The sequence below is a fragment of the Lynx rufus genome, unplaced genomic scaffold, assembly GCF_022079265.1.
Source record: "Lynx rufus isolate CCGP_SWC_20201006 ecotype Redwood Valley unplaced genomic scaffold, mLynRuf1.p SCAF_7, whole genome shotgun sequence".
Taxonomy (NCBI): Eukaryota; Metazoa; Chordata; class Mammalia; order Carnivora; family Felidae; genus Lynx; species Lynx rufus.
In genome coordinates, this window is record NW_025814889.1 from 44641944 (window position 1) to 44660956 (window position 19013).

The following is a 19013-nucleotide window of genomic DNA, read 5'->3' on the forward strand; positions in this document are numbered from 1 at the left end:
TAGTGTGGTACCAAGAGAGATTTGGAGAGTACACTTTGGTGCCATCATCGGAGGAAGTGGGCCGATCTGAATGGCTCTTATACAGCAACCCTGTGGTTGTTCTATGATAACCTCAAGGGGCCGTTCATTTAGTACTCTCAGCTCCAAATCCACCCTCAGTGCCCTGTCCTCAGATAACAGTGGAAGATCCTATCCATTTTCTCTCTGGTCATCTCACATGAAGTTGACTTTTGTCAGTAAAAGACAATGGAGAGCCAGTGGAGCAGAAAGGGCTCTTCTTCCTGGCTTCATGGTGTTTTCTCTCCTTTGGCCGCCATGGCTTGGTTGCCAGTTGCAGTCTTGCAGGAAGTCATGTGTTTTTGTCTCCAGCAAGTTCTTGTAGGCAATCTGTCAGTTTCTTGTCTTCTGGTCTTTCCTCCTGATGCTGTGACAGGGAGCTCTTCCTGTGTGCCAGTCACAGCCTGAGATCCTTCCTCACCAAGTTCAGCCCGTGGAGTGTGGAGCTGATCTGTCCCAGGCCAATCCAGTGAGCCTGTCAGCCGTGAAGCTGTGTGTAGCCACATCGTCTTCAATGACATCTGAATCCCATCTTCAGAGAGTAGATCTGGCTTCAGTGATCTGTCCTTTAATTCTAGGATATTCTTTGTAATTTTCTTTAGCTACTATCTTTTCCTCTTAGTAAGCTTTCTCTTATAAGTAGATAAATGTTTTCTTCAAGTGTCCCCTTGTTTCTGTCTCCTGACTCATTTCTGACTGATAACCTCGTCACCCTGGGTGGTTCAATCCTCATTTGAGGTCCTTTAAGGGTTAGGACAAATTAATTAATTTGGAAATACAAATGGAATTATTCACTTTGTTGAGAATTTTCACAATCATATCATGATATGTAATATATATATATATACAGACATATACATATAATTAATGTTACTAAATAGCAAAAGCGTAAGAAACAAATAATATATACCTCAGTATATATTTTTTACGTTAATATAATTAAATTTGAGAAACAGTTCTATACCACAAAGAATGAAGCCTCAGGTACACGTTGGACTTTGGGTGATATATATCCATTGATACGGATTCATCGTTGATAAAAAATGAAACGTTCTAGTGAATGATGATGATAATGGAAGACCCCATGCACGTGTGCAGACAGGGGCAATAGAGGGTTCTCTGCAACTTCCTCTTAGTTTTGTTGTGAATCGAAAATTACACTAAAAAACATTATCTTCAAAAAATGCAACGAAAACAATTGTATGGCTGTTGAAGTAATGAGTGATGGATTCCTTATCAATGGTGAAACAGCATTCTACCAAAATGAGGTAACTAAAATGCCTGGTGCTTACAAACATATCGTCTTCTTACTGAGCATGGTTCAAAAGAAAATTTGTTTGTACCAAAATCGATATATTGACAATTCTTGTCAATCTCTGAAGATACTGACAACCTGAAATACAGAGAATTAAATCTCATTAATCTTACCATAAGATTACTTATATCTCTTACTATGTACCACAGTATTTTGAGGAATAAACCATCCATTTTGACTCATACTTATATATCTCCATCTCAAGATTTCCCATACCATTTTTCTCTGGAAACACTTCAACTACTGTGTTTATCCGATTGTTCACACATTGCTGTTTTTGTTTCTAAGAACAATTCTTGTGAGGCATAAAATAAAAAGTTGTCATGGCACTTACACTTCGGAAGAAAATGTTAAGGCTTTTGGCTGCACAGATGAACTATGATGGCTTCTCTGGGAGCCTCTAATCCAAGGTGTAATAGAGAGTAAATTCAACAAAAACTATGAGAAAATAAAATTTATTAGGAGTCAAATACAAGCTCTTATACTCATTTGAATTCTGTAATAACACAAAAAGTTCATCCTTGCTTTCTTTGTAGACACTTTCAAATTATAATATAATGTTACACCGTGGACACGAAAGTATAAAATTATCTTAGTCGGACTAAGTGAAGAGGACAAACTGACTGTGAAAACAATTTCAGAGTTTAGAAAATGGATCAAAGGTTAGTAACTTATGAAATATGGACAGTGGAGATTCAAGTCAGATGCACATTTGTCATCTTCTCGCCTAGGATGCTTCCGTGTCTCCCCACCTGCCCACCCCTGGCTCGGTGATAAGAAGACTGAAGCTGTTACACCTGGGAGAAACTGCAAAGAGCAAGGGTGCTGGTGCCACAGGGGGACACCTGATCAGCACTGGGGATGGGGACGGGTACCCATTGAATTTCAGCTCCATGTGCTGATTTCGCTCGGGAATGATGAAGAAAACCCATACTTGTCCTGGTCGGAGGTTGCAATGATTGTGTCAAGCACTGTGACCCCCATAAATATAATGGAAAGATACTGGATATGAGAATATAATGGAAGAGTTGACATTGGCTCTCTCTACACTCTTAGTTTATGGAAAAAAATAGATACACATGGAGAGGAGACCGAGAGGAACCCAGGAGAAAGTAAGAGCACAAGGAGACTTGGGAACTGAGAGTAAAGGTCTGAACAGTCCCCTCCCGCATTCACACACAGGCACTGATGTCACACTGCAGAACGTGGAAGCTGTACTGACCTGCAGTGTTTGAACACATCCTTTCTTAAACAAACAAACAAACAAACAAGAAACTAGTAATTAACATCAAGGCTTCAAAGTCACAAGGTCATAAAGGTAAGCAATAAGAACACCGAAAAATTGAAGAAAACTATCAGCAAACAGACTTCAGTGGAGAAGATGCTGCCATAAAATTTTTACAACAAAAAAACATAGTAAATCTAGGAGAAATGAAACAGAACGCATATATACTAAGCTGTATTTTAAAAAGTGTCTACATAAAAAGTTAAAAAATGTGAAGAGAAATTGGAAAATATCTTCCAAAAGGGAAAGCATATGTCAAAGAAACTTCTAATGGGGTAATTGTTGCACATATTAGAAAAAAGCATTGAAAAGTCCTACTTATAAAGATATGTAAACTATACAGAAAACTTAGTTGAAATAATTACAGGAGCATGTGATGGCAGTAATTTAGCAAGTAGGAAATATCTATAGACAAATAAAAGTATATGAAGAAACCACAGAGAATCTGAGTGAACAAATACATACCTGAAATGGAAAATTCACTAAATTTTCTCTACAGAAAATCTGGGATGCGATAGAAAATAACTGATGAAATTGGAGGGGTAACAAAATTTATTTATATCTTGGGTTGAGACAGAAAAAAGAGAAGAATTTACAGAATTCAGGGACTTTCAAAACAGTGTCAGGAAAGCCACTTTCAGGCGAAGTAGAACGTGAGAAGAAAAGAGGCAGAAAAAAAAAACCAGGACAACAATCGTAAGGTACGATGAATGAACAGCTTACTAATATCATTTAAAATATTTATAGACACCAGAGACGTAGCAACTGCTAACAGAATAAGCACGTACAAATCCACGTCTCATGACATCATAACGAAATGACCAAAGACCACTGGCAAATACAGACAAAGAAATAGTCTTGAGGGAACAGAGTGGATTGTGAAGTGACTTAAGTCAGTGTGAAAATCAGGGATGAGGACACGTCTTCCACCTCAATCAGCCTTACGCCACATTATCTACCACAGAATCCATACCCTTGCCCTGCACAATAGTTCCGACTGGAACAGGATACAAGCAGCAAGATGAAGGAAAAGAAAGACACAGATCTTAAATCCCCCATGGAAACAATCCCTTAAAAATACCAGATACAGGGGCGCCTGGGTGGCGCAGTCGGTTGAGCGTCCGACTTCGGCCAGGTCACGATCTCGCGGTCCGTGAGTTCGAGCCCCGCGTCAGGCTCTGGGCTGATGGCTCGGAGCCTGGAGCCTGTTTCCGATTCTGTGTTTCCTTCTCTCTCTGCCCCTCCCCCGTTCATGCTCTGTCTCTCTCTGTCCCAAAAATAAATAAACGTTGAAAAAAAAAATTAAAAAAAAAAAAATACCAGATACAAACCCACGTATAATCGGTCTAATCAGGTTTGATAAGGATGCCAGAACGATTCAATAGGGAAACAATAGACCTTTTCAAAGGGTGTTTGGAAACTGACTACCCACATGCAGAAGAATGAAGTTGGATGTTTACATTTACACTGTATACTAAAATTAACTCCAAATGAACTAAAGACATAAATTTAGATGTAAAACTATAAAGTTCCTCAAAGAAAGAAGGGGGGATATTAAACAGCATTGTATTTGGCAATGATTTCTTGACTATGCCACCAAAACCACAGAGCCAAGAGGAAAAGTCCATTGTAGATAAGTGGGCAATATCAACCTGAAACATTTCTGTGCATTAAATGGCATGATCAGCAATGAAAATACAGAGTGGAAAAAAAACACTTGCAAATCATATATCAAACAAGGGAATCATATCTAAAATACATAAGGAATCTACAAGTCAGAAATGACTACAGCAAACACCAGAAACACAATTAAAAAATGGGTAAAGAAATGAAATACACAAAGTTCCAAAGAATATCTACAAATGGTGAAAATCATATGAAAAGATGCTCAATATAGCTAATGAGTAGAGAAATGCAAATCAAATGCACGATGAGTTATCACCTTACACTCATTGTGATGGATGCAACATGCACACACACACACACACACACACACACACATAAATGTGTCGGGGCACCTGGGTGGCTCAGTTGGTGAAGTCTGAATCTTGGTTTTCGTTGAGGTCATGATCTCACAGTTTGTGGGTTTAGCCCTGCATCGGGCTTTTGTTGATGGCGTGGATCTGGTTTCAGATGCTCTCTCTCTCCCTCCTTCGGCACCTCCCTTGCTTGCTCTCTCTCTCTCTCAAAATAAATAAATAAACATTTCTTAAAAATGTGTCAGTGAGGAGTTCGAAAAGGAGGAGACTCACACACGGTTGTTGGGAATGTAAATTGGTCAGCCGTTATGAAGACGCGTATGGAGCTTCTTCAAGAAATTAAAAATACAATTACCACATGAATCAGCAATCCCAAATGTAGGAAACTATCTAAAAGAATTGAAAGCAAGATCTCAAAGATATACATACACCCATGTTCACTGCAGCATTATTCCTTAGAGCCACGGGGTAGAAGCCACCCAAATGTTCACTAAGGGATGAATGGAGAAAGAAAGCGTGGTATACACATAACACTGTAATATTATTCAGCTGTAAAAAGGAAGGAAATCCTATCACCTACTACAGTATGGATGAAACTCCAGGACATTATGCCAAGTGAAATAAGCCAGTCATACATACGAAGTAAAAAATAAAACTGTACGATTCCACTTATATGAAGTATCCAAAGTAGTAAAAGTGATAGAGCAAGTAGAAGAGTGATTGCTCAGGGTTGAGGGGAAAGAGGAGAAGGGGAATTATTGTTCAGTAAGTTGAGTTTCTGTTTTACAAGGTGAAATTTCTAGGTATCTTTTGGGCAACTATGTGATAGTTAACACTCCTAACATGTGTGCTTACGTTGGTTAAGATGCATGATCTAGCGAAATGCAATGTAAGATGTGAGACTGTATGATTCCCACTATATGACCATCTGGAAAAAACAAAATTATGGAGACAATAAATAGATCAGTGGTTGACAGGGTTTAGGGGGAAGGGAGAATGGATAAGTGGAGCACAGAGCATTTTGAAGGACAGGAAACTATTCTGTATAACTCCATATGTGTCCTTAGATATTTTTGCAAACTTTTAAAATGCACATCAAGAGTACCTGAAAGTAAACTATGGACTTTGGGTGATAAAGAGGTGTCAGTACAGGTTTATCAGTTGTAGCAAGTGAACCGCCCACGGAGGGATTTTGAAAATGAGAGAGTCTACGAACTGCTTGTGCCTTGACACCCAGACAGTAGGGGAATGCAGAAAACCTCTGTGCTATGTCTGAGTTTTGCTATGAAACTAAAACTTCTCTAACAAAGTAGTCTATATTTTCAACATGGGTAATCTGGTAAATGTCGTTTTGTTGTGTTTTGTTTTTTTTTTGCAACAGCTTAAGAATAACATGAAAGGCAAACCAACATAAATAGGTGTCATAGCAAGAGAAAGAGAAAAACAACTCAGTATATTTAGGAAAATAACAACATGATTAATAGATAAGTTTCACCAGGAAAATACTTAAAAAAAAACAAAACAACAACAACAAAAAACCAACTCCCCGCACACACACATAAAAACCCAAAACAAAAGAAAACAAAGGAAAAAGACCTGTCAAACAAGAATTATAATTCAGCAAAGCTGTCTTTCAGAAAGAAAAGATGCATAAAGACCCCACATCAAACACAAAACTTAACAATTTTTCTTAGTGCACCTGCCTTTCAGAAATGTTCTTCAAGATAAAAGTAACTGATATAGATGGTAATGCATACCCACAAGGAGGAATAGAGATCAGCAGAAATGATGGATGTGTCAGTAAATTTCAAAACCTGTGTATTTTTCTCTCTGAATTATGTTGAAAAGAAGATTATCAAGGCCATTATTGTAACACTGTATGGTCGGATGTATACCATATACCTTATATTTTTTAGCAGTTACAAATATTTGTGTTGCAAAGTCACCACGAATGCTTCATTTCAGGTCTCTAATGTGAAATCATGAAAGCAGAGAAGGTACGTTGACGAGTAACTGGTGTTCAGTAACCAGTGCTAGCTGGCCTCATTACAACGTGGGTAGAAGGTTGGATTTCCCGTTCTCTCTGAAAGCAGATTGTTTCTATGAAAGCTTTCCGAAGCTGAAATGGTGTAAAGTGAAAAAGCAAATAACATTGATTTACATGGAAAAATGATTGAGCATTTCCTGATATAAAAAACAACCACCCCCAAAAAACTTATAACACAAATAACCTCCTTAGGCTCTTGACACCTCAAGACATGCCTTGTGAGTGGATACAGAAAATAAATTGAGATGAAGCACAGACACTCAAAAATACAGTTCAAACCTATGCTTGATAGTGATATACAGAGTATATAGTTTCTGAGAAATGAACTTGACAGGACGAATCTTGCTGCTTGGGGTGTGAGCTGACACTAAACAGTAAAACTAGCCCTGAACACAATTTTCACTTTTCGCCTTTTGTCCTAAACACAAAAATCCCCTTCAGATTTCTGTTGTTCAGCAAAAACTGGTATTCAGAGTGCTTTCAGAGAAGAAAAGTGAGGTAATCCAAATTTTTGGAAAGTTGAGGCATACCTATAATAGGTGGTGGAAAGGAGCTTGTTAGTGCTAATTTAATATATTTTATCGGAAATTAGTCAGGATTCATGGGGCGTAGATGACAATCAGTTAATTGTATATGTGTAAAGAGTGCCATGAGCAAGGTGGAGATCTAGCAGGTCACAGTGTTCATCTGCCCACAAAATCAGTCAGAACAGTAACTAAACAACTTCAAACTAAAAACGGCTCAGGGAAAGCTCTAGACAACAAAGAAATACCAAAAATCTGGTGCGGATCAAAAACCAGGATGGTCCCATGGAAAGAAAAGGAAGCATTTGGCCTGCATCTCCCAACCCTGCAGCTGAGAGCCACTTGGCACCTGGAGGAATCCCCTCATGGAGAGTCACCTCATGGAAAGAAGGGGAGCAGGAGAACCCACTAAGCTTCAACTATGGGGATGTCTGCAGCTTTTGCAACAGAAGGGGCTCATCCATTCTAATCCCAGTTGTTGGAGCAGCGCAGAGAGTGCCCTCTACACCTCCTCCCAGAGGCTGGAGGCGTTGCTATGATGAGACTTGCCTTCAAGGCCTCCAATCCTGCTCTTTAGGGATTGGTGGCCATAGCACGTCGTGTATACAAGACTAGAACTGCGTCTGATTTTTGCCCACTCTTGGTCCCAGGTTAGGGCATTGTGTCACATTACTGGGGCTGTTCCTGAGACCTGACCCCAGATCCTAAGGTGTGCCTTAACTGCCACTATGGGTGCAGATATTTGCTGCCTTAAGCCCCACTCACCATGTTTCATTTAATGACCCTGTCTCTTCATTGCAAAGGATGCTCTTGCTCTTTGGAACCCCAAAACTTCCCAGACCTAGACTCTGAACTGCCATGGCTAACACCTGAAGACTTTTCTCCACCTATGGTAGCTCAAGGCTCTGACCCTTCATTGGTAGGCCAAGTCACCACTGCCTTGAGTCTCTTCTCTCCGGTCCAACTGTAGGGCTCTGAATCCTCATTGTTGTTGCTATACCGCTACATACCCAGACACACTTTCAGCTTCCACACTAAAGCCTTAGCTGTCATTGGAGACCAAGAATCTAGAGGTGTGTGTCCAGATCCCTGGGTCCTGACACATGGCTTTCACAAGCCACCACTAGATCATGCTACTGCCACTTGGGAAAGAGTAGAAACTTGGACTCCCCTTCCCCAGCATATGCTACTACCACACACTGCCCATGGCCCCAGTCACCAATGAACCTTGTCATCCAGGGCCTCTGTACTTGCTACAATCCGCTGCTAGCCAGAATCTCAATGGTGAGCCCCTGAGACACAGGTACAGTTTGCGTGGAATATCTACACATGTCTCCAACCGAGACCCCAGCGCCACAGCTACAACAAATGAACCTATGCACCAAAAGCCAGTTGCTTTGGTAGTTCCATCTGTGCCTGATCTTGGGCAACAGATCCAATACTGCTATGAACGGTCTGCGGTCAGCTTGCCATACCAGACCCCAAAAAGGATCATCTCACAAGATCTTCTTCCTGTAGAAAGCAGGAGACAATGGGATGACATTCTGAAAGTGGTCAAAGGGGAAAAAAAAAAAAATATCAACCAAGAATGCCTTACTCAGCAAATTTTCATTCAGAAATGAAGAAGAGATAAAGACTTTCCTGGCATCCTAGAAGATGGTGTATCAAAGTTTCAACTCTTGCCACAGATGGCAGTCAGGGGAAAGCAGCAGCATGACTCCAGTGGTGTTTTTTAAAGCCATGTGGCAGAAGAAATTAGACGTGCCCTACAGAAGTGCTAAAAGGAATTCATTCAATTGAAACAAAAAGACAAAAATTGGTAACATTAAAATATATAACAAATAGAAAATCATTGGTATAGGCAAAAGGAAAAAGACCCTTGATTTTGGTGTAGGTAATGATTTCAGGGATAAGTCAGAAAAATCACAGCAAATCTAAAAGAGAAAAGAGGGACTGCATTAAACTAGAGACCTTCTGCCCAGCAAAAGAAAGAATCAAATAGTTGAGAGATCATGGAGAGAAGAGAAGAAAATATCTGTAAACCAATATCAGATAAAGGACTAATATCCAATATATATAAAGAACTCATACAACAGAATAAAAACAAAGAGAGAAATCCAATGTAAAAAATGGGGTAAGTGCCTCAGTACACACGTTTTTGAAGACATACAAATGGCCAATAAGTACATGAAAGTTGTTCAATATCAAGAATCATGGAAATGCAATCCTTTGGGATTGCAAGTCCTCCAGTCCTTTGGAGGAAATGTAAATTGGCTCTGCCCCAATGGAAAATAGTACGTCATTCTTACATATGTGTTTACAGGAAGTGATCAATGGGGCACCAGGGTGGCTCACTCGGGAGAATGTTCAACTTCAGCTCAGGTCATGATCTCCTTGTTCATATGGATGAGCCCCACATCGGGCTCTGTGCTGAAAGCTCAGACCTATAGCTTCCTTTAGATTCTGTGTCTCCCTCTCTCTCTGCCCCTCCAGACCTCAAAAATAGTAAACATTAAAATTTTTTTCAAAATAAACAAAGTAAGTGATCAGCTTCTCAAATGTATAGCTGTACACCCATGCTCATTGCAACATTATTTGCAATAGCCAAGAAATGGAAGGAGCCTGAGTATCTGGCAACTGGCATAAAGTTAAAGAGTGTGATATACATACACGTACAAACACACAGACACACACATACACTCACAGTGAAATATTATCTAACCAGGTGAAAGAAGGAAATCTTGCCATTTGTAACAAATGGATGGACCTTGAAGGCATTATGGTAAGGGACGAAAATCACACAGAAATAGACAAATATTGTATTGTCTTTCGCATGAAATCTGATAGACTGAACTGGTAAAAACAAAGATTAGAATGCGTTTATCAGGGACTGTGGGTTGGGGGTTTTTGAAGATGTTTAAGAATACAAATACATGGGACTCCTGGGTGGTTTAGTCGGTTAAGCATCCGACTTCGGTTCAGGTCACGATCTCATGGTTTCTGAGTTTGAGCCCCACGTCGGGTTCTGTGCTGACAGCTTAGAGCCTAGAGCCTGCTTCAGATTCTGTGTCTCCCTCTCTCTCTGACCTTCCACCGCTCATGTCTGTCTCTCTCCCTCTTTCTCAAAAAATAAACATTGAATTTTTTTTAAAAAAAGGAATACAAATTTATAGCTAATAGATAATTTTTGGAGGTGTAATGTACAACATATGATTACAGACAACATTGCTGTATTATAAACTTCAAAGTTGCTAAGACTAATTCTCAGCTTCTCTCAACACATACAAAAAATGATAAATATGTGACATGACAAAGGTGTTATCTATCATAGCCATAGTAATCATATGGCAATACATAACTTTATCAAATGAACAGATTGTCAGCATTAAATGTATGCAATGTGAGATGCCAACATCATCTCCACAAAAACAAACAAAAGATAGGTTTGTAATACCTACAACTATTGCTAAGGAAATAACTTAAGAATATACTAAAGACAACAGTAGAGGAAGTAAAATGGAACACTAATGTAGCATATGTTCAATACAAAAGATGTGAGGTAAAGTGCAAGAGGAAAACAAGACATAAGTATAGAATAAATAGCAAATGGGATACCTAAATCCAAATTTCCCAGTAATTATACTCATGTGAATTAAATAAATATTCCAATTATAAGATAGAAAGTGTCATCCTGAATAAGAGAGTAATATCTGTCTATATACTGTCTGTAACAGACACACTGTAGATTCAGACACAAAGAGGTGAAAATAAAGGGATAACAAAAAGTAGACCCTACTACCAGTAAGCGAAGATGTGAGCAGAAATGGCTGTTCGAATATCAAAGCAGCTGTTAAAACAAGAAATAATAATAGAAAGTAAAAGAAACATTTCCAAATGTTAAGCCTGTCAATATAAGAGGAAGTTCAAACAATTAAAAACATACATTATTTACCTAAGAACAGAACCCTTAAACACAGGAAATAGAAACTGACAGAATTAGAAGGGTAAGTAAACAATGCAATGAGTATAGCTGAAGACTGAAATCTCTTCCTTCAGTAAGTAAGACCAGCTTGTCACAAAAGCAGGAGGACTATGGAAGATTGTCAAAATAGTGGAACCAGCTTGACTTAACTGACATATATAGAAAGTGTTCTAGGTCATCCATAGGGATCAAAAAGTTTAAGGATGGAAGCATGGAAATATTCAAAGTATTTCCTCTGAAGACAAGGAAACAAATGAGAAGAAACAATGGAAAGAAATCTGGGAAATTTCCTAACATGTGGAAAGTGAGAGACTTCTGAAACTTGTACAGTTCAAAGATGAAATCTTGGAAAGTATCTTGTACTGGATGAGAGAAATCCCCTTGTACTGGATGATAATAAACAGAGAATACATCAAAGCTTTTAGGATGAAGCTAAAGTAGTGTTTACAGACAATGGGTACCTTTGTCAGTCACGCACAAAGGAAGAAAGTTATCAATGCACGATCTCAATTGCTTCCCTCTCAAGCAGCATTAAGAGATCAGCCAGGTAAGGTTATAGAAGGAAGAAATGACACACACACATTTAGCTAAAAGCTGATCGTGAAGAATGTATAGTAGAATAACTCAAAGCAGCCCCAAATGGCCAACACCCAAATATCCAAGAGCATCCGCAATAGAATGGGCGAATGCAACGTAGGACAATCCGACAACAGAACAGCAAAGAGATGTGGACCATTGACAACTCATGCGGCTACATAAGGATGAACCACACAAGTTTGGCTTCGCCTGAAAATGCTAAAAACAAAATATGCATACTCTATGATTGTATTTCTATAAAGTGTTTTTAAAAGGCAGACAAGAAATTGATAGGGGCATTTCACAGTGTTGGTAATATTCATTTTCTCATTCAATGCAGTGGTGACACTGAAAACTCGGCCATCTGTTGGCACGTGTACCATGTGACCGATCTGTATGTGCCTTGTACCACAGTAAAAGTAACAGAGGAGGATATTATGAAGAAATGCAAATATATTTAAAACTAGACAGAACATTGGAAAAAATCCTACCAAATACAACGTGTGAACCAAAAGAACTAGAAAAAAAAATATCAGAAGTGTCTTAAAATTTCTAATACAGGGGGCGCCTGGGTGGCTCAGGCTGTTAAGCATCCGACTTCGGCTGAGGTCGCGATCTCGCGCGTGCGTGAGTTTGAGCCCTGCGTCGGGCTCTGTGCTGACAGCTCAGAGCCTGGAGACTGTTTAGGATTCTGTGTCTCCCTCTCTCTCTCTGCCCCTCCCCCGTTCATGCTCTGTCTCTCTCTGTCTCAAAAATAAATAAACGTTAAAATATTTTAAAAAATATAAAATTTCTAACAATTTTTTCTGTAATTCAGAAAAATTTTCACACTCAGAAAGTATTTAGATGTTTATGAATAAAGAAAAATGTAATGCCAGTTTAAAAAGCAAAAAGAAATCATTGTAGGGTCAGAAAAGGAGGCTAATGAAATATGTGTCATATACATTTTGATGGGAATACTCAAAAAAGAAGGAAATAACATATCAGGACAATCATAAGTAGATTTATTGAAGTAGTGCCCTGTTGTATTTACATTTGAAATGCCATAAATAATCTGAATTTATCACATTAGCATGAAGATCAATTCATGTGATTTCCGTGATACAGAAGGTAAATGATAAAACTAATATTTATTTTTATGTTTACAAAACCTTTCTAAAGGGGTGCCTGGGGGGTTCATTGGTTGAGTGTCCGACTCTTGATTTGGGCTCAGGTCATGATATCAGGGTTTGTGAGTTTGAGCTCCGCATTGGGTTCTGCACTGACAGAGCAGAACCTGCTGGCAAGTTATTCTGTCTCCATCTCTCTCTCTCTCTCTCTCTGTCTCTGTCTCTGTCTCTGTCTCTCTCTCTCTGTCCCTCTCTCATGCACGTTCTCTGTCACACAAAATAAATAAATAAAAAATAAACATTAAATAAAACCTTTAGAAAGATAGAAATGAATAGGAAACATCCATGCAACGATCCTGAATAGGTAGCATAACTCTGAAAATGAACTTGAATAAATTCACAGTTTAAAAAAGGACAGTTTTGTGGGCACCAGGGTAGATCAGTCATTTGTGCCTCTGAGTCTTGATTACTGCTCATGGTTCCTGAGATGGGGCCCTAAGTCAGGCTCTGTGCTGACACCATGGTCCTTGCTTGGGATTCTCTGCCTCTCCCTCTCTTCCTGCCGCTCCCTCTGCTGGCATTCTCACTCTCTCAGAATAAATTAAGAAACATTTAAAATAAAAAGGACGATTTTAAAATACAAAACAGACATAAAAATACATAAGAACATTAATTAAACAGATGAGAAAGGGCAACATTTGTACCCACACAATACGAAATGCACAACTGCACAAAAATGCAAAGTCATTCAGTGGAGAAAGTAGAGTCTTTTCAACAAGTGTTCTGGAAACAATGGAATATCAAATATGATTAGTGATTATATACTTTATACTACACTAAAGTGCTCAAAATTCATCACACATAAAAAAGTTCAAATGTTTTATTAAAAACGCATGACCTACAGTTGGCCAGAGATTTGATAGAGCACCAAAAACACGATCCATAGAAGAAGATATTGATGAAGTGTAGTTCGTCAAGATAATATCTGGTCTTGGAAGAGAAAAGACAGTCATAAACTTGTGAAGAAACATTTAGAAACCATACATCTAATAAAAGACTTGCCTCCAGGGTACATGAAGAATTCTCAAAATACAATGAAAAAAAAAGTAAAACTATTAGCAAAATATTTCAATAGATACGTCACAAAACACCTTGTATAGATGGCAAGTGAGTACAGGAAAATAGGTCCAACACTATTCATCTTAGGAGCATTCAAATGAAAGCCACCGCAGACCAGACTTTCTGTTCTGGAAAGATGGAATGGATAGACTTTTCCCTACTCCTGCCACCAATACAGCTACAATCCCTGAGCGTTACACATAAGATGACTTAAGATTCAGAAAGCTAATGAGAAAGCTGACAGATCCCAGCCCTGGAGACCCGAGGCATGACGTGGTGGTGAGCTCCCCGGAATTTCCCTCTCTACCTCACATAGACTGGTGTCAGAGAGCCTAGCAAACCACAGACATCAACAGGTACACACCGAAGTCTCCAAAATATTTTTTCTCTCTGGTCAAAATAACAGAAAAAAAGGTGTGCTAGGAAGACAGAAAATTTCAGACACGAACTGCGTGATTCTAATAAAAAAGAAAAAAACACTTTTTTTATTAAAAAATAAAAGGCATTGACTATCCACCAAAAAAATCAACAGGCATGCAGGGGGAAATCAAGACATTCTCTGATAAAGGAAAACTGAGAAAATGTATCACCACCAGACCTGCTCTGACAGAACTCCTAAAGAGAAAAATTGGTAAAAGAAGGCCTCTTGAATCATCAGGAAGAAAATGAGAACAAAAGAAAGAATAAAACTCTCATTAGGTCTAATGGACTTTCCTTCACTGGGTTTTCTAAATTGTTTGATATTTGAAGCAAAATTATCAGTGAAGCAAAATTGTAACATCCATGTGATTCTCAATGTAAGTAGAGAAATACTTAGGGCACTTATAGTATAAATAGGACACGGTAAGGGTCCATAGAGGCAAATAAGTCTCTGTGTTTTACTCAAACTGCCGTGAGTTGTGATGGGCTGTATAGACTGTGATCTATGAATATACAATTATCTGTATAAAGATATATAATATCTATATTCTTTATATAAAGGAGATTAGATCATATGTGTACTATATACAACTTTAGGTATATGAAGTTGTTTATGAAGAAAAGACCTACTTTGCTATATGATGCTCTGTCAATAAGATCATGATTTAGAAAAATATAAGCTTCACTTTTATCTCACAGCATCAGAAATATAGCATCACTAAAAATAATTTCTAATTGGATCATAAACCATAATTAAAACCATAAAGCATCCTTAAAACCATAAAGAAATACAGAAAAAGGTCAATCAAGGAAAGTAATATAGGAAATCATACTCAAGAACTTTGGCTAACTTCTGAAATAGATCCCTAATAATCATTGTAAGACACAAAACGCTAGGTAGGACCATGGGAACATTAAAATTCTGATCATTAAAAGCCTCCAATATGAGAGCAAAAATGCATGTCACAAGTATTTGCATCTTAAAATCTCAAAAAAGAGCTCGTATCTAAAATATGACAGCGACTTCTAAGAAGAGAAAAGAAGACACTGCCCTGGAGAAATGGGCAAGAGACACAACCCAGCATTTCTTATCCCACAAAACAGAATCGCCTTAAGCTTTACAACCCAGGTAAATGGTATTGTTTATAACCATCAGAACTTACTAATTAATTTTATGGAGTTTGGGATCAAAGGATGATTTGCTATAATGTATATTTACACAATAAAATAGAAAAATGTAGAGATAATTCAATATATTGAAATATACACATATCCATCACTGTACAAGTTCATACTAATGGTTACAGGGTAGTGTAGTATGAACATATGTAAATACAATTATGGTATATTTATACACTTTTATTTTATTATGAAACCCATAACATTTATATAACATGAATATACTATGTAATATGTCGCTATGTGTAATGAATGATTTTTTTTCAACGTTTATTTATTTTGGGGACAGAGAGAGACAGAGCATGAACGGGGGAGGGGCAGAGAGAGAGGGAGACACAGAATCGGAAGCAGGCTCCAGGCTCCGAGCCATCAGCCCAGAGCCTGACGCGGGGCTCGAACTCACGGACCGCGAGATCGTGACCTGGCTGAAGTCGGACGCTTAACCGACTGCGCCACCCAGGCGCCCCAGTAATGAATGATTTTAAATATGATAGGTGGAGGAAGACAAAGCAAAGAGTTTTCCTAACATAATTATTCATAATACCCACATGCGAAAAAGGAACTAAATTTCTGAGAATGGTTTTTAAAATCTCATATTCATAGGAGAGCAGTGAAAATTCTCAAACTATAGACAAATGTGTTAATATAGATGGATTACAAGTAGCACCTGGGAGAGAAGGGAGACACATAAAAATGCACCCTGAATGATTCCATTGATATACAGCCCCAAAAGAAGCAGAGATATTTCATAAAATGAAAAGGGCAGGCCTCATAAAGGCTCTAAACTTCAGTCTCATGATGTAATTTAGAATTGTGTGATTCTAAGTCTATTGTAATCAATGTGCACAATCGTATGTCTAGTTTCCTTGATGTGTTGTAAAATGAAATAGTAAAGTTAATTTCAGACAAAAGAGCATTTCCAGAAGAACAGGTTTCTATGAAAAGCAAGAACTGGAAATTATCAAATGTACATTCAAGGTATAAAAGTATAAATAATGTGTCAGAAAGTCAAACCATGGGATATTAAAGACTTTAAAAGAAAGAAACTACAAATACATATAAAACTATTGATGAATTCTGGAAGCATAATACTAACTGACAAGCTTTTAAAATTTTTTTTAATGTTTATTTATTTCTGAGAGACAAAGAGAGAGCATGAGCAGGGGAGAAGCAGAGAGAACAGGGAACTCAGAATCTGAAACAGGCTTCAGGCTCTGAGCTGTCAGCCTGACAGAGCTTGATCTGGGACTTGAACTCACCAACCTTGAGATCATGACCGGAGGAGAAGTCAGATGTTTAATAGACTGAGCCACCCAGGCGCCCCATTAACTGACAAGCTTTTAATAGAATCTGGAAACATTTGAAAACTTACCTTGTCCTCTTCATCATCATAGTAGAGCAGGTTAGAGTTCTTAGAAGCACAGGTCGTCAAACTCTCATTCCACGATTTTCCCTCAGTGCTAATGTAATAGCAATTGTTGGAATACGTAAACCACTCTTTCGGACAATGACAACAGAGACACGCTGGAGAGAGATTGTGAGATATTATCCAAAAAGCTTTGAATAGTACAAAATGAAACTTTACATAGTGTATATGGATACACATATGTGTACATAACATTCGTAGACCCTCACAAGCTGGTAAAATTAAAACAAAACACACACACACACACACACACACACACACACACTCAGAGAAGAGTCAGGCTTTCATCCCCTAATTTATGTGCCCATATAAAGCAACCAGAAAAATGTCCATCAATACATGTCCTGAGAGTCACTGAACAAAATCAGCTTTATGGAATGATTTATCTTTTATCATGTTATAGGAGGAGGAAATGTGAAGCAATTGGTAACAATGGCTATGGTGATTTTAAATGAGTATTTCTTCATATTGTTGTCTAAGAAGTAATACTCTCCTATAATCATTATTACCTACCTTAAGACAGAGATAGAAAGACACTAACCTAATAGTAGAAATTTGCAAGGGATATTGTACCTTTCTGGATCATTGTTTCCAGGGATGTTTTGTTCTGCTCTGGTCCTTCAGTAGCTAGAACATTAAAGCAATTCTCAAAAAACATAATATTAAATAAAATAAATCATAATAAGTTGAGTTTCTTAGTTTAAAATTGGGTGTGCTATTTTACCAGACAAATTTAATAAAGTAATGAACATGGGGGGGAAACAATTCAAAAGCTTAAAGAACGAAACCTCGCCATCTCTTACAATATTTGGTTTAAGCGATCTCAAGAATTAATGCATATTTCACCATATTTCACTCTTGTATGAGTTGCCTTTGAGTTATTAAATACAAATATATGCTTAATTCTCCCTGTATTTATTCTCTTATTTCTACTTTAGATAACCTCTAAATGATCATTCCACACTTAGAGCACACATGCACTAAAATGAGATAATAAATTCAAAGTGCTATACAATATGTCGAGAAACTAATAATCAGTAAAGTGAAATATTCCCTTTTAGTCATTCAAACACGTACTTACAGGGAATAACAGCTATTGTTACCACAGTGGACATCAAGACGAGGCAGAGGATTCCCAAGATACCGGCAATGAGCTTCTCTGGACATAATGGTGAGTAGTAGGAAGAGAAATGCAAACACTGAGAAAGGATGCCCGCAAACAATCATTTAGGAGATTTACAAACAAGAGAACCCACGATGCACAGGGAATCACATACAATAACCTGCACCTCAAACCCATCACTATCATTGGAATCTTCTCTCAGAATATACCAATGCTTTCAATTACAATACCATATTCCAACCTCCAGCTCTGGTGCTCACAAATGAAAACTATGTGAGATCACTTCCTACTCTTTCCCTACACCCCTACACCCCAACTTCAAATCCTAAAACAGACATACTTGTCTGCATTAAATGTTTTTTACCTTTGCAGGGAGAGTTCTTGCCATTCCCTTGAAGGTCCCGAGAAGCATTTTGAAGATTCAATTCTGCATAGGTTATCTCCTCCTCAGTTACTGAAATGCAACTTTTCGTGCCCTTAGGTTGCACTTGCTGTCTTTTTGAGCCCTTAGCATGATGGAGTTCCGCATAAGTCACGCCTTGGTTGTTCATGTCTGCAGCTGAGTAGTGTCAGCTACAATGTGGATGAAACTGCCCTGAAGGTCTTGATCAAGAGTGTGTGTCATGTGCTGACGACATTGCTAGTACAGTGACACCGTGTGGGGTGCAGGGTGAGGGATACTCCTCATTTGCAGTTGAATAATGTAAAATCTGGTACTAACTTCCACAGAGCTTGAAATAAGTGTTTCATGATAGCATAAATGTTTTTTATTTACAATAATAGCACAATAATACTGATTGGAAAACATGTAAGGCACTAAATTAGTGAAGAAAGGAATTCATGAATAATACTGTCCTCGTGAATGTAAGGAG

At 38.2% G+C, this 19013-nt stretch overlaps 1 protein-coding gene across 1 annotated transcript; it reads right to left on the reverse strand.

Annotated features, from left to right (window-relative positions):
* Nucleotides 1-857: 857 nt before the first annotated feature.
* On the reverse strand, nt 858-18811 carry LOC124502553 (NKG2-A/NKG2-B type II integral membrane protein-like). The gene is made up of 6 exons (XM_047067242.1): nt 18506-18811; nt 18100-18177; nt 17592-17645; nt 16965-17116; nt 1707-1810; nt 858-1450 (listed from the first exon to the last, which is right to left on the reverse strand). Exons 1-6 carry the CDS (start codon nt 18690-18692, stop codon nt 1330-1332), a joined length of 696 nt encoding a protein of 231 aa, XP_046923198.1. The 5' UTR covers nt 18693-18811; the 3' UTR covers nt 858-1329.
* Between the last annotated feature and the right edge of the window lie 202 nt (nt 18812-19013).